This window comes from Peromyscus californicus, unplaced genomic scaffold (genome assembly GCF_007827085.1).
Source record: "Peromyscus californicus insignis strain IS unplaced genomic scaffold, ASM782708v3 Scaffold_8__1_contigs__length_139910024, whole genome shotgun sequence".
NCBI lineage: Eukaryota > Metazoa > Chordata > Mammalia > Rodentia > Cricetidae > Peromyscus > Peromyscus californicus.
The window spans coordinates 130512902-130530169 of NW_026294606.1; the positions used below are offsets into that span (position 1 = coordinate 130512902).

Here is a 17268-nt window from a genome sequence, read left to right on the forward strand (position 1 = left end):
TCCCTTTAATTCCTCAGTTATTCTATTATTATTATTATTATTATTATTATTATTATTATTATTATTAGTAGTAGTAGTAGTAGTAGTAGTAGTAGTATTCTCTAGTAGTAGTATTTTCCAGTAGCAGCAACAGTAGTACTAGTATTCTCTAATACATTGCATCCAGACTGCAGTTTCCCCTCCCTCCTCTCCGCCCAGCTCTCCCAGCCACCTACCTTCTCTCCCACATCCTTCTCCATTTCCCTTCAAAAAAGGGCAAGGGATAGCAACCAAACATGGCATAACAAGATTCAATAAGACTAGGCACATACCCTTAAATCGAGGCTGGACTAGACAACCCAGAATGTTCTCAGAAAATCTCCTTAAGGATTTTCCAAGTGGTCAGTGTTTTTCATCTTCCTGGTATCTCTGTAGATCTGGCAGTCCTTTGTCTCCATCCTAAAACTCTCTTCTACTTTGGTTTCCACCTGTGCTACCACTGTCTTGTTCCTGTTTTTCTTATCATGCTTTCTCTTTGTAACAGAGCCTGACCATCCCTAACTCCCACTATACCTGCAGGTTCCAAGACTCTAGTCTATATTTGGACTATTTTCTCAATCTACTTTTTTTAAAGTCTTTCTTCATTTTCCATGATCATTTCTATAAGCCTGTCTCCCTTATCTTTATTTCAAACCCACTGTTACTTAATCCAAAAATCATCCCAACTTGTCCATTTTCCACACATCCCAGTATAGAGGGGAAGAACAGGCACATAGGGCACAGACCTGGCCAATGAGACTCAAGAAAGGGTCGGGGAGAGTTTGTGTTCTCTAGTAGAGGTACAGTGGACGGAATCCTTTCTTTGTGACCTCCTAGGTTAGCTAAGCAAGCACAAAGCCCTAGAGTGCAGCATCCATCTTGCAACCATGCAAGGGTAGGAAAGGAGGACTGGAGGTCATGGAGACTAGAGGAGTGACTAGGAAGGAGGATCCTGGGCCTCTGATGGTATCATCACACTCACAGCTGAAAGGGCATCCGCAATGGCCACATGTGACCTTTGCTGTGTATGTTGGGGCGGCGGGGGGGGGGGGGGAGTAGACCTAATCACTTATGCAACTGTTAGATAAATGTTTCTAGAAAACAAGGCAAGTCTTCTTGCTGTCTCTTCGTTCCCTGTGTCTACTTCCAAATGACTGCTTAGATTTTCCCACATGGATTTTCCAACTATACCAAATTAATCATAATGAAAATCAATTTGATAGAAAAGAACCAGATATATGTGGCATCTTTATACTTAATACATAGCAGCATTTTGTATAGAATAATAGTTAAAGGCACTTTCAAACCGTGATATAACTAAACCCTAATGCGGCAAATACAACTTCTGGAAGCCCTTTGAGGAGGTGGCACTGGACTACTCAGCTCTTGTCTCACACTTCTTCGATGTTATCCTGGCATCTGCTTCCTGGGATAAGATCTCATGATCACTTGACATCTCGTCTGAAATTCTCTCAGATGTCACTTAGCTCATAGATACCTAAGCTTTGCTTCTGTCACTCAGCAAACCATGGCTGGGCACCAATAACCTTCAGAATTGAACTCTGACCACAATTAACTACAATCTTTAGCAAATTAAATTTGGCTTCCAGCTCTATTTATGTAGTAAAATAATGGGGATGGCATGGGAATTAAATGTGCTACTGTATGTACAAATTATTTCTAACCTGTTATGTTGCAAGTCAGTTACTTGATCTTTATTTATGTAAGGCTCCAAACAGAATTAAGTAAGTACATGATTGTAAAAGAATTTACCTTCCCCATTAATCTACCATTCATTAATTACCAACGCTTGCACATTGCCCAATATGTAATCAATAATGGTACTTATGCCTTTCTTTTATTGATCTTTGATGTTTCTGGGAGTCTCACTGGTTCATCTGTAGGGGTGTGGAAGGGCAGACTTTTCGCATATTTGGGAGATAGTGATGTTCTCAGATGTTGCTTCCAATAACCTAATCTAGTTAGCCATTCATGAATTTCAGAAGATTGAGCAACAGAGGAACCATTCAGCTAATCTTTTTCCCCTTCCTAACATTTTTTTAAAGCAGAGGAAGCCTACATGAAGCATAGACAATTATTTTTTCACTGCTTTTACTTTTTGCCATGTCCAAGGTCAAAGGTTCTTACAAAGACCTTTGATTTGGTGCCCTATGAATGACATCTCAAATACCAAATTGGATGGTGACTGGGACAGAAAGAGGGACAGGGTGACTTTCTTGTCAGTACAGCACATATAAGAGGGATTTATTTTGGTCTTCTCATTCTTTCTCATAAGTCATTTGAGGAGACAGAGAGTAGACATATTGCCCATTATAATGGGACAGAAATGAGAACACAGAATCAAGATGGCTTGCTTACAGTGGAACGTGTGGGCATGACTGTGTACAGTGTTCACACTTTACAGTTTTCCTCTTTTCCCCTTCGGAAACTAAGAGACTAAGGAAGCGAATGTCACAATATCAGAAGGCAGAGTAGCAGAGCAATTTTTGTGAAATAGAAAAATAAACTTTTGTTCATTGTTCTTCACATGTGTTGAAGTGACCCAGCCCCAGAGCATCTTACAGACCTGTCCCAGCGGCAGATCACCCAACAAGAGCACAGATGAGATGTCGGACCAAAAGGTACACGGCAAGGACAGTCAACCTTATGGTGCCTGGCACCATCAAGTCTTCTCTTAGACATACACAGTGTCACTCAAAATGAACCTCTGAGTGCAAAACATGGAGCAGATGCAGCCAGTGTTGGCATTCTCACCGCATTCTGATGTTCTAAAGCAACTTTGCAGGAGTTTTACATTTTCCAGTCATTGAGAGAGCAGGTACTGACATCTCCACTTCAGAACAGTAGACGCTGAGAGCCCCATCCACACAGTCTGTAGCAGATCTGAGGCCAAAGTCACTGCATTAAACGCTGTCTTGGACTCTCACGGTGCCTTTCTGGTTGTAAAGGTATCTATGAGGGGGCTAAGCAGTGTACCCATGAGCCCAGCTGTGGCATGTTCTTGGTACAGCCCTTTGCTGTGTATCCACTTTCTCTCCATGCTCTTTCGACCTTTGTTCTTGCAACCCCTGGTGAGGCTTCAAAATGCTTTTTAATATAATCGTCCATTTCCAGTTTGGTATCGTCTTTTCTCCGATACCTTCTTAGGTTGTAAGGAGATTCAGCCGTGTAAGCCTGTGTATGCTGAGGACAGCAGCAGAGGGAGGCAGCGTTGCCCCATCCAAAAGGAACGCCCTGCCTGTGGGCTACATTAGCTGGACAGGTTCTTTGTAGAGACAAAGAACATTGTTATTCTCCAATTTCCAAGCATACCTTGGTCTTTTTTCAGCTATAAATGAACTTAAGCCTTGAATTTAAAATTTAAAGCTGTACCTAACAGCACACAAATACATGCAAGCACACACGCTCATGAATATTAATGTATAGATTCACACTTAAATGTGTGTGTATGTATGAACCACAACTACAGACTAGAGTTTCTGAGATAAGGGCCCAGGTTCTTCATTGTTCTGAGGTCTGAGAAAGCAGCCCTGCACATTCCACTCCCTCACAGCTAAAATTGGAGAATGACAAGCAAGAATACGAGCTTAAACAATCTCCTCAAATTCTAAGAGGAAGCAGAGTAAAGTTATATAGTTATACAATGTGCTTATCAATAACTTCCTCAAAAAACTCAACTGGCAATATAAAAAAATCAAAAACTGTATAAAATAATAAGCCACATATCTAGTTAAAGAAATCTCTATGACAGCTTCCAAAAGCAAATCTTCATTAGGGTTCAAAGCTATGCCCATAGTTAGTATACAAGACAAATGTCTTTGCATACTCACACACTGAATTCCTCAGGACATGATACAAGAAGCCACTGCCAGCACAGCATTTAGAGCCCTCCTCAATGAGCACACTTTAAACGACAGTTTGACTTCATTCATGATACTCAAACAACCACGATCATGACAAGAGGAAAACAAAATCTTTGTGATGTGGAAACAGATAGCCCTCAACACTCATTGGCACGGGCCATCACCTTCTGTTGAAACGCACACGACTTTTCCGTTCATTTAAAGATAATTTTCACTTCAATTTAACCTAACCTGGTTGTAATTATCATTCCATTCACATGACTCCAAGAGAAGCCTATGTTTCTTCAGACTTGTCTTTTGTTCCCACTGCGCTGTGTATATAAACTTGCGGTAATTAAAAGCTATTCCTAGCCAGAGCAGTGAAAGCTTTTGAATAACTAACTGCTGCTCCTTTCAAAACAGAAGAAATATTTTGGCAATGTATCACACTTCAGTTTTGCAAAGCCAAGCATTAGTAGGAATCTAATACAGGACACATGTCCCCACTGCCTACATTTGGCTATTTTAGGGTTCACCACCATCAAACAGTGAGCTTACCAAACATCCGCCCACAGAGACAGCTGTTCCCAAAGGGCTGCAGGGTAGACAGACATAGCACTGATGGCCAGGCAGACAATAAGGGCTAAGCCACCAGGCAAATGTCAACAGCTGAAGAAACCTTGAAGATAAGAGGAGCAGGGCCAAGAGTCCAGAGTAGAGGAAAATAGTACAGAGTAGAAGTGAGCTTTTTCAGCCCAGGGCTCCAGTTTCACTCACAGACCTCACAGGTTGGTCAGGCATCGGATGCTTTAATAAGCAGGTAAATGGTGTGGGTCCACTCTGAACCATGACTGAATTACCGTTTATGGACTCTACTATCATGAGAAGGCTATGTGATATGCAACAGCCCAGGTGAACACCCCCTAGTTCAAAGAGTCTTCACATGCTTCAGGAAGTGTCAGGGTGACTGCCGTTCTTGTCCTGCTCTACTCTGACCTGCCTTGGGTTATTTCCACTGACAGATTTCACGCATGTGGACTGTCGCTGACGGCTCGTCCTCCTACCTTCACAGGCCCACACCTGCTAGCCAGCTCCCATGTGCCACTTGTTCACAGTGGGCCCTCCTGTGTGTGGGGGCGGGGTGAGGGAGTTTCATCCATGACAGCCCTGATTATGGAAACCTCTGAGTATGAAGATGACATTCTTCATAGGACTATGGCAGAGACACCCTTCTTTTGAAGTGATTTTATTTATTTACTTTTGTTTTAAGTAAGGAAATCTATTACCATGATTGTTTTATTCTATTTTTATTTTATTTCATATTCTTTTTTTCCTCATTTTAAATTTACTCTCCTCCATTCCATCTATGGTATGGATTCTTCTACCCCTTTCTATGTATTCATACTTGTCTTATACAATAACACATATATATGTAGTCACCCTTTATCATTGGCTATTTTAAAAGAAATGATAGCCAGGTACTGTGGCTCCTCCCAGTAACCCTAGCACTTTGGAAGTGGAGACATGGGGATCAGGAATTTGAAGCTTGTGTTAGCTACATAGAAAATTTAAGGCCAGCCCTGTACTTCAGAATCCGCCTCAGAAAATAATACTAATGTTTAAATGGGGCTATTAATGGCTTCTGCAGCATCTTTACACCAGATGGTCTTTCCAGCATTTGCCCTTTTACAGCTCTAACACATGCACTGCATCCTTCTTTCACAAAGACTTCACAAGGTCCTGCTGGAGCTCAGTTTGCACACATTTCCCCATTGGCTGGGATGAGATAGACTCAGCAGAGCACTTGCATTTACCTGTAAGTCTTGGTATTTTGATTCTTAGGGTTGATAACAAGGAACAACATGGCTGAAGCAGATGTACAGGTACTTTTTATTTTAAAAGGTCCCATAGATTACTTTTGGAAGATGAAAAACACATTCCATCAGCATTTTATAAGGATACATTTTTGTTATGGCCTTGCCAAAGACGCTCTTCAAAATGTTTCAGCCTTATAACATAGTAATCATATTACTTTTCTAAGTTTGTGTTTCTAACCAAAAAATGTGGGAATATTTTTCTGACATACTTCTCTGAAGCCTGTCTCTTTAATTCTTTGCCTAATTTTTACTACATTTTTCACATGGTAATTTTCATGTAATAGAGATTAACTCTTAGCTTCAAATTGCAATGATTTTCCACATCTATTACTATTTCTCTTTTTATGCCATATAGTCCTACATATAAATCTTAGGTTATCATCAAGTCATGAGTAGCCATATATGAATTTTAAGAGTGCCATTCTTCAGAAAATTTCCCTTGCCCCAGACTTCTGTATAATCCTCTCTTTCAGCTTCTTCATTTGTACTCACTTAGCCTACTGAAATATAGTTCTCAATGGGAAAGAATGATACATGATTTTCTTCCAGGTGAATAGTTGCCATTCAGCTTATTTAATTTTACACACTTAACCTACTGAAATGTAATTCTCAATGGAACAGGATAGTGACATGATTTTCTCCCAGGTAAATAGTTACCATATCAGCTTATTTGGTGAAATCCTCCATCATTCACTTGCAGAGTTACAGCTGTCCTAACCATGTTAAATCATCATGTGGCCTGCAGTCAGCTTCCAGATCTAATAGGCCTCACTTCTCTGTCTGTGTATTTTTGGGACATCACTCAGATTTAATTGCAATCCCTTTATGTTATGTTTTGATACCTGATCAGGTTAGTGTTATCATTATGTTTAAAACTATCCTTGACTATTCTTGACAGCAATTTTTTCTTTATAAACTTAAAATTTGATCTAATACTTAATATTCCTTTCCATAAAAAGGAAATTTTGAGACCTTTTTAAAAACTACATTCAATTTATAAGTTGAACTTAAACAACTTCTGGTTGGTTTTCTGTTCAAACATAGTCATACTCTTCCATTTATAAAGATTGTATTGAATATCCCTCCATGAGAAATACTATTTCAACTAATTAATGCTATTCAAGAAGAAGCTACTAGTGTATAAACGTCCATGTGGTGGTTTGAATGAGAATGGCTCCCACAGACTCACATGTTTGAATGCTTGGTCGTCAGGGAGTGGAACTGTTTGGGAAGGACTTGGAGGCGTGGCTTTATTGGGGGAGGTGTGTCACTGGAGGCAAGCTTTGAGGTTTCAAAAGCCCATCTAGGCCCAGTCTGTTTCTGTCTCTCTCTGTCTCTCTCTGTGTCTCTCTCTGTCTCTTTCTCTGTCTCTGTCTCTGTCTCTCTCTCTCTCTGCCTGCTGAATGTGGATCAGGATATAAAAGTCTCGGCTACTGTTTTAGTGCCACGCCTGTCTGCTTCTCACCATGATGATCATGAACTAAAACTGTAAACAGCCCCAATCAAATGCTTTCTTGTATAAGAATTGCCTTGGGCATGTTGTTTTTTCACAGCAATAGAACAGTGACTAAGACAGTCCATAACCAACCAATTATACCCAATTTACCAAATAATAATATTGGTTTTTATTTATTAAAGTCTTTGGAAGCTTCTTGGAATTTCTATCAGATTAGTAGAGAAGGGTATGCCCATGTCTTCATACATGTAAAGAATTTTTTCATTGCTCATACACTCCAGGAAATGCTAATACTGTTAACTATAGTAGTCAGCTTCATAGCAAGTGTATTTCCATATTTAATTATTTAAAAGATTTATTAGACCTTATTGGTAAATGTTTTTGTTATGTTCTTGTAAGCCATTTCTCTGTTAGCAAAGACATTAAATGTCTCATTTGCACCAGATTTTCTCCTTCAGTTATTAACAGCACGGGCCACATTGACAGAGGAGGTGACAGTGAGGTGCTCTAGTTTCTAAGATAACCTCACTAGGTTCAGGCATATGCTTTCTTACATAGACCATCTGTAGTATATACTAGTCAATTTATAATTTTATGCCTATATTTTAATTGAAATTTGGTGATAAGTTTATAAACATTCTTCAGGTTTTGGCATTCAGCTTAACTAGCATTCACAATATATGCTTGGGAACTATTGCATTTTTCCCTGTATATTTACTGTGGTATTGTTTGCCTACCAGTGGTTTCTAGAACAGTGCAGTAACCACAGGGGTTGTTTGAAAGAATAACTCATACCAGGGGATGAAGTTCAGTGGTAGAGTGTTTGCCTTACATGGTGTGTGACCTTATGTGATCTTAAGCATCATTACCCCTCAAAAAAGAAAAAAATGAAAAAGTAAGGAACATGTGGTTCTAAAGCTCACCCCTGACATCCTACTTCCCTGTGATGAGAGATGGGAAATATTTCTAAAATCCCCTGAGTAGGATCTCCTCAAACTCGATGTAAGGAGTTTGCATGACTCCACTCTAAGGACAGGCAGGCGCTCTCTGAGACTCCTGCTGCACCCTCAGTATTCTCAATACTCTTTCATGATGGTTAAATAAGACAATAAAAAACGCTTGCTACTCAAAAGTAGACAGCAGTGAAAACTGCAACAGCAGTCATTGCTGAATGCTGCATGGAGGGTGGGCACTAGTACATACAGTTCATACAATGCTTCTCTCCTCAACAACAGTCATTGCTGAACACTGCATGGAGGGAGGGCACTAGTAGATACAGTTCATACAATGCTTCTCTCCTCAACAACCGTCATTGCTGAACACTGCATGGAGGGAGGACACTAGTAGATACAGTTCATACAATGCTTCTCTCCTCAACAACAGTCATTGCTGAACACTGCATGGAGGGAGGGCACTAGTACATACAGTTCATACAATGCTTCTCTCCTCAAGTGATCAACAGCAATTAAGCTGATCACCTTTTCAAAACATACCAGGAAGTTGCCTCACCTTACCTAACTGAAACAGAGTAAAGCAATTCCAGGTGGTGGAGCTTTTCTTAAGTTTTACAGTATTAGGGCTCAAATATTTTGTTTTCAGATCCTTAGTAAATAAGTTTTACTGTTCCACTGTAATGCTCTATGCAGGTAGCATCATCATATTGTGGAAAATTTCAGAACATCAATAAATATCCTTCCTTCTTTTGTGTAAGTCCAAAACAGACACAAAAATAGAATAAGAAACTAACGACATCCTTGACGAGATGATCTAGAATAGCACTGTGTGTGAGGTGGGAGTCACAGAGAGAATAGGAACAGGAGAGGGACCAGAAAGAAAACAGTAACAAAGGAACCCAGAGAAGGATGTACTTGATACACACACTGCAGAAAAGTGGGGACAAGACAGAGGTGGGAATGCAGAGGTGTAGAAAAGTTAAGGTGTAAACGGGGACAAGAGACAGTCACCTCACAGGACACCGAGAAGTCACACGTATTATAAAAACCTTTCAGAAAATTCAGGCTAACATCCAACAAAAATGAAAAGAAATCTAAGGATTACTAGACTCTTCTACAAAAACATTAAACATGAATATAATACAGTAATTGTGTTTTTTATATATACCAATTCACTGAAATCAGGATTTCCAAGAGTAATTAGCACACCTGTGTCATTGTGGTGCTATTCATAATAGCAAGCAAGAAGAAACAAACCACATTTATAAGCAAATAGATAAAGGCAAGGTGGTAAATACATGTGATAGAACATTATTTACCCTTAAAAAACCAGGAAACTTCACACTAGAGACAGAATAGATGAACCTCCAGAACGTTACATTAAGTGAAACATGTCTATTACATACGGACAAGCATTGCTGATGCTACTGTATGACATGTTTAAAGTTGGCAAACTCTCAGAACCCAGGGGATAAACTATGATGCAGAGGATAAGGGCTGGAGTGACTAAGGATCTGCTAATTCTTGGGCATAAAGTCTCACTTATTCAGGACAAATAGTTTCTAGAGATTGTGTACACATTGAGACTACAGTTTAAAGTACCATATTATGCACAAAGTCTTGTCAAAAGGGAGGCCTTCAGTGTTCTTATTACAATTTCCAAAAAGAAACACTAACCTTGAACTAAAAAAAAAATAATATCAGCTTAAAATTTTTAAGTACATCTTAAGGAAATTATTAGGTCATAGACTGAAAATAATCTTGCAACACAACCATTCAACAAAATCATGTATGTCCACAATATATAAAGAACTCTCAGAAATGATTAAAGCAAACTTTAAAAAATAGGCAAAAGGCTTGTAAACTTCAGTAATAAAGATGTCTAATAAGCATAAAGAACTACACATAATCAGCCATCGGGAAATGCAATTCATGAAATCCTGCTAAAGGAAAGGACTAGCAATGCCAGGTAGCAAGGAGCAACTGTGGCATGGGACAGAGTTTGGTTGTTTTAGGAAAGGGAAATATGAGTCTGCCCTACCATCTAACAGCTACACTCCTCAGTGTATATCCAAGAGGATAAAAGCACGAGCATGTGATGTTTTATTCACTGTTGTCAAATACTAGGAACAACCTAAATGTCTACCAATAAAGAGATGTAGCCTGTCACAACAGCTTTCAGCTCAGCAAGAAAAAAATATGGGATGTTGATTCATACAGCAAATGAATGAATCGAAACACTATGTTGAACACAAGTCATTAGTCACTAGACAAAACACACTATATTTTTTCAAACACATAAATTTCAAGAATAAATGAAATACCTATATGAGACAGTGGTTGTCTGAGTTTGTATGGGATTATCAGTCAGCTGCATAAAGGTACAAGGGAACTTTCTGGAATAAGTGGAAGGGTTTCTATCCTATCTTGGGCAGAAGTTACATGCACATATGTAACTAATAAACTCATCATTTTATATCCATCCATCTTATTATATTTAAAGTATACAGTAATAAAATAAGCACCCCATTTTTAAATGTGTGCCAGTTTTCGTCAAACACATGGGAGGCAAACTCATTTAGAGTAGCAAACTTTCAAGAATATGAACCCTTCTGTGTGGATCTCTAGCCCCCACTGGAAACTATGCCTTCCCAAAGGCCAAGGCTGGGAGAAGGGGTAGGTTGAAAAGCCCACAGAGAACCCAAACAAACAGAAAAGCAAGGTCAAAGTGAAGACAAAAGTATGGTCATAAACATAGAAATCTCACAAATAGTCTTACCAACTATTTTCTACTTTTCTTTATGAATGGTTGTTAGACACTCCATTATGCAATATATTAGGATATATATTTATATTCTTGTTTATATATTTATATATATGTACATACATATATATATAAACATGAATCTACCCTATCATCTACCAATTATACTCCTCAGTATATATTCAAGAGAATAAAAGCACAGATATCTGAGGTTTCATTCATCATTGTCAAATACTAGAAACAATCTAAATGTCTATCAAATATATATATATATGATTTAAGTACTTAAAATTTGGGTTCTAGATTTTCCCTATCTGAACACTGATATTTTTAAAATAATGAATTTTAAGCTCTATGATAAGACTGTTCTTAACACATCTATTGAAATGAAAATACACCGTGGGGGTGAGAGGGAAGGCAAAATAACCAACAATGCCTGGGTCACAGCACTAGCCGAGCTTGGAAAGCTGAAGGGGTTAGCATGGCCTGGACTCTCCAGACACCAGCTGCATCTTCAGAGTCAGCACAATGACAGCCCACACACAGGACTGTTGACATGAAAGGAAGCAGGCATGCAGCGCTTGGTAGAGAGAGCTTCAGTGATCCATAGTCTCAGTTGCCTTCTGTGTCCCACCACACCATGATTCCCTGACAACAGAATCTGTGTCTTAACTAGTTAGACTGAATGTCTGAAAGAGCCAGTGCAGAAATCACAGATGCAGAGAACAGGGTCCTTTTGTCTAGGGACTAATCCGCACTAACACTATCCACCTGCAGCGGAGAACACAGGAAGCAATACATTTGTAGTCCCCATTGTTGACATGGTTGATGTTCTGTAAGGCTTTAGTGGAAAGTCAGAGCAGTAACCGGCAGTTTTTAAAGTGAGGCAGGCTGCATCTTCTAACCCTAGGATTGTTGAGTGTCCACTACACACCAGATTCTGTGTTATGAACTAATTCAGTGATGGATAGAGCAAAGAATTATTTACCCCCAGAGCAAAAAGAAGGAGGTCGATGGGCACTTCTGCAAAACGGAACAGAAATTCACCTTCCAACCACCAGCAGAAGCAATGCTCTGACCTAATCATGTGCTGGCTGATTGGAGAGCCTTCCTCAGCAGGGCTGAAGGAACTTTGTCTAGTACCTTCCAACACCCCCCAAGTTGCATGGGAGAGAAGGGAAACAAATGTTGATACTGATATGCTTTGCCACAAGTTTCTCCTTGCTCAGAAGTTTCCACAGTAATATGAAAGATTCCAATTCCCTGCTTGTCCCTAAGGCTGAATATTGTAAATAAATTCTGAAAAACACATCTATTTAAATTTCAGATCCTGGGGGAGATTTTACACCTCTCTTCTCCTAGCCCATGTGCTTCTGTTTCAGGCTTTAAATCCCTACCAAGCAGCAGGATATTAGAGCAGCCCATTCTGAAAATATGTATTTTTTCATACCGAGGGAAGAACCAAAATGTTATAGTCTTGATAATGATCTTGACACCTCCTGTCTTCCTCCTTAGCTCCCAGCCCAACAGTGTCTGTCTGTCTGTCCCAGAAGGCAGTGCCACCATGCAGGGGACTGTGAAGGATGTGAAGGAGGAGCAGTCGTTCTGAAGCAACAGTTAGACTCCTCTCGAATGTTATGAAGATTAATTGCATTTCTTCTGAAGTCACTGAGATAATCAATCTTAGGTCCAGTTGTTTAGAGGAATATAAGAACAGCTAGGTAACAGCGTGTTAAGTGCCTTGCAAGCACAGAGAAAATGTCAACTTTTCTCTCTAATAGCATGGAAAACAAGTATGTCTGCAAGTTAGCATGAACTAGTGAGCTGTGACATTAATCTGACTGGTTAACTCTGAGCAATGATAAAGTCCATTGGAAGACCCAAAAACCAAGTCGTCAGACTCAGCCAACTAAAGGACTTAGCCAATTTAACCAAGAAGACTTGACCACTTTGGGTCTACTATGATTAAAGGCTTGCTGCAATTGGATAGTTAAACTACTTTAAAGTATATGTATATAATCACCAATCTTCGGAAACACACACAAATTCAGTCTCATTTCTTTTGGTTTAGAAGTGTTAGGATCTAAAGCACTTAGGTTGTGAAGCACTTATAAGCTATGCCTTAGCCCACCCACTTCCTCTCCCCATGACAAAGAGAACCTCAAGAGATGGCGGGAAAACACGAAAAGTTGGTGCACCTCTGGGGACTGTTAGCAAATTACTGAACTATGCTTCCATTTACACTTGCATGGTCAGGACTGCTTCCCTAGCTGTTTGAAGGAACAGGTTATGCTTTAGTTCACAGTGTTTGGTGAAGGACAGGCAGCTGCATCTCTTAAGTGTGTTCAAGTTTCCAACCTTTGAGTCTACAGCTAGAGTTCCCAGCCCACCCAATACTCTAGCAGGAGAACACTGCCAATCAAGGAAGAAAGTCTTTAAAGGAATCCACAGAATGAGTTTCCAGAACTAAGGCAAACAGAAAGTGTAGCTTATGAGTAAACAAACTGTTTACCTGTGGAGGATGAATAAACGTGTGCATTTTAAGTGGAGGGGGCTGCAGGAGATTAAGGCACTTTGGGTGGATAACATCGTGTTAAGGTTTCAATGTGAAATATATACCACAGGTTTGTTGTGTGAATACCCTGCCTCCAGTTAGTGCCATTGTGCTTGGGGTTGGGGAACATTTGGACATGTGCCCCTGAAGGTAGGCATAGGCCACTAGGAGTGTAGGAGTGGGTTTTGGGGATTATAACCTAGGGCTACTTCAGTTCTCTCTCTGTCTCTCTTTGTCTGTCTCTGTCTCTCTGTCTCTGTCTCTCTGTCTCTTTCTCCTGATCTCCCAAGATATAAAGAGCCGTGCTGTAGATTCCTCCCACCCTGGACCAAATTGCTCACCACTGTGGCTCTGGCTTCCCTGGCCTGATTGATGGACAGTATGCCCAAAAGTGAACCAGATTAAACCTTCCTTCCTTAAGTTGCTTCTGTCGGGTATTTCAGCATCAAGACAACAAAAGTGCCTAATAAACCTCTAATATTTCTAAAAGTTTAGCAAGCATAACTCTCTGGGGACAAATCATAATTACTGAAGCATAATATTCCTAAAACTCTACCCTACTCACAGTCTCCGTCCATTTGTCTGCACTTGGGCACTGCTGGAGGATTTCCTTTAATTATGTGTGTGATACAACACAAATCCAAGTGTTTCTGCTTCCCTTCCTCGGCCTCCATCACACCCTCAGCTCATCACCTCTTGTCATAGCTGCATCATGGCTGCCCACCACCCATTAGAACCAGCTCTCCCCTCCCTCCCCATTGGATGATTTTCCCTCCATTTCTTTCTCTTATCTGACGAAGTTTGTGGTGAGGGGAAAGAAGCTGGGGACTCTGTGCCTAATCCATCAGGCCTCACTCACATCCCCACACAGTCTTCTTTTTCTTGTGCTATTCCCCAAATCAAGAAAAGAAAAATGAAAAACTATAACTCCCAAGAAAATAGGAAGGAAAATGTTACTAAATTCTTGCTTCTGTTTTAGAATATAAACCATGCAGAAGAGCAGGAGGAAAGATTGTAAGACTCAGAATACCAGGAAGTCAGCTGTGAAAGTCTCTCCTAGAACTGACTGTATAAAGAAAAGACCTGAAATTGGCAACGGACAGGACAAGATGGGGGTGGGGATTTTGAAGGGTCTCACCCCTAATAAAGGACTATAGGCAACTTCTGAGACTTCTGAGAGAAAGAAAATTATCATCCCCCCAGGATGACCCCCTTTAATGGCTCTCCAATGTAGAGTGGTCAGCCCTGAAACCATATATACATAAACAACTATTGAATTAGAATTCTATTTCAATTAAAAACAAAGTCTTTTAGAAAAGAAAAAAGTTACTAAATATAGAAAATGATCTTGTTCATTAGACTTGTATTTGGCTTGTACCTGTGATGAGGAACTATGATGCAAAGTGATGACTACAGTAACAGTAATTAGTAATTGCTCATGTCTCTGTACATGCTGGATCTTAAACAGTTCACATATATTTACTCATTTTGTCCTTATAACATGCCTCAAACATATAAGGAGAAACAGATATAGAAAATAAGCTCCCTTAGACACAAAGCTGGTAGGTGAAATAAATCCAGAAGCCTGAGCTACAACTCTCTTTCTTAATGACTGTGGCAGGTTGACATGGCTATTTCTATCCCATGAATATGCTTACTTTTAGTTAGGAATTTATTCCACAATTTATGAGAAATGAATATTCCTGGTTTGATATATATAAATCTCCTTAATATATTTTTTTCTCTACTAAATAACTTCACCAGTAGACTGGCTGTACGAGTTCTTTCTACCTACATTGTATAGAGTTATTATGATCAAAACAGAAATGTCTAAGTAAGGCAGAGTCAGGGCTACACTTCTACTGTGTGGTTCTTCAAGCCCATTAGCCTCCTTTGGCTTCAACTAGAGCCCTCCTTGGAACTTTCTGGTCTAACTGCCGTCAAAATTCTTCCTTGCCTCCTGCTTCATTTTTGACTATTAAAAATCCCATCGTTCTGCTGCCTTGAAAACAAATATACCTTCACTTCAGCACAGCTATTTGAAGGGGAAGGCTAGGCTACCCTCTTCTCAATGTCTCCCAGCAGCATCGAGACCTGGCCAGGAGTTATAAGAAATATCTCTATGGACAGTGTCAGATGAGAGAATTCATTTGATAAGAAAATCAAATTGGACAGGAAGCTTGAAGTATCTAGAACAAAAGACCAGTGAGACTTTGCAAGTCCTTGATGCAAAGAGGCTGATTACAACCTTCTCTGAGTGTTTCCACTAACCGCTATGTTGGGTAGTAACAACACCAGGAAAAATTGTTTCTCTAGATACAGTATAAAAAGATAAATAGTGAGATAGAGTACTGTCAATCTCCAGCTTTTAGTAATTACAGCATCTAAAAAATTTAGACTATTAATCTGTCCCAATTTCCTTCACCCCAAAATATTATCCAATCAGCTTAAAAATACAGTAAAAATATAAGCCAAGAGATCAAATCAGCCTTCTTAGAGAAGAGATGGGTCTGTCCAGCAAGCTTTTGCTCCTGGCTAATTACCATGCTGGTAACAAGCCAAATGAGTTTGAACAACACACAGCAAAGTGCACCCACAAGACAAACACAAGTGCAGTGCAAACAGCCCTCTTTAAAACGCTGGTAGCGTCCAAAGTTCAGCAGCTTGGTAAAGTATAAAGCCCTCTCTCTATTCCCAGAGAAAGAAGTTCAAGTACTTACCGTGTCGTGGGACTTATCCTTGACATCATAGACTGTCAGTTTGATTCTAGTCTCTTCATAGATGGGGTACTCAGATGGGAATGTGACACCCGTCAAGAACAGTGGGTCTTTTGTTCCCTGAAACAGTACAAGCAGATAACTTGGATTCAATAAGGCAGCAACTGTAGCCGGCAGCATGCAGGGACAAATGAGAACACGGAGAGTGTGTCTCTTTCTGCTTTTCTAGGAAATAGTTCTATTCAAAGAGAGATCTGAAGAGCCAAGTGTTGTTTGTGGGCGATGAGCCCAGGGCCCCATCGTACTGAGGGCTACTGAGTAGGGAAACTTGCATTTTTTAAGTGGCTAAGGAAGTTTGAAAAAGACCTTGTTTTAAAAAATTGTAATCAGAACATATCTTTAGAACACGTTGCCAGTCCATTTAAAGATAGATAGATAGATAGATAGATAGATAGATAGATAGATAGATAGATAGATTGCTGTATATATTTATCATTTAGACAAATGATCTAAGATGCTGCCTCACCAAACTGAATGAAGCTATTTTCTCAAACCATTGGCAATCCTGTGTTATTCTTTTAAAAAATGTTTTTTCTTACTCTGCTTCAATAGAAAGCTATCCTCTGTGAGTGTATGATTGTTTTTAGATGTTTAACAGTGACTTTTTATTCCCTAAACCAACTTGAAAACTAGTAAGAAGAACTCTAAACATGATGGATTGGGGGAAATAAATTATTGCTTGGTATATGGTCCCCAAGACATTTCAGTGCCTCCAAATCAGAAACCTGGTATCTAACATCACATTTTAGACATATACATGCAACCAAATGTATTTGAAATGTTGTAAAAACTCAATGAGCCACTGGTCTACTAAAGTTTCTGAAAGCCTGTGGTGTTCACTTACTCTTTCCCTCATCCTTTTAGTCTTCAAAAGGCAAAGTGCTCTTTTCTTGGCCAGACACATTTGGAGACAGGCAGTGAATAAAACATTTGAGAAAATTGTGCCTATTCTACATAAAAGTCAACATAAATAAATTTTATAGTTACGATAATGAATTTCAAATAT

At 39.6% G+C, this 17268-nt stretch overlaps 1 protein-coding gene across 10 annotated transcripts in view; it reads right to left on the bottom strand.

Moving 5' to 3' along the window:
* Inpp4b (inositol polyphosphate-4-phosphatase type II B) overlaps window positions 1-17268 on the bottom strand; it is a 789997-nt gene that overhangs the window by 375910 nt on the left and 396819 nt on the right. For all 10 annotated transcript variants that reach the window (XM_052726853.1, XM_052726856.1, XM_052726854.1 and 7 more), the window contains one exon: window positions 16206-16322. In XM_052726853.1, coding sequence (XP_052582813.1) covers window positions 16206-16322 — 117 coding nt within the window. The remainder of the gene's footprint in view (window positions 1-16205; window positions 16323-17268) is intronic.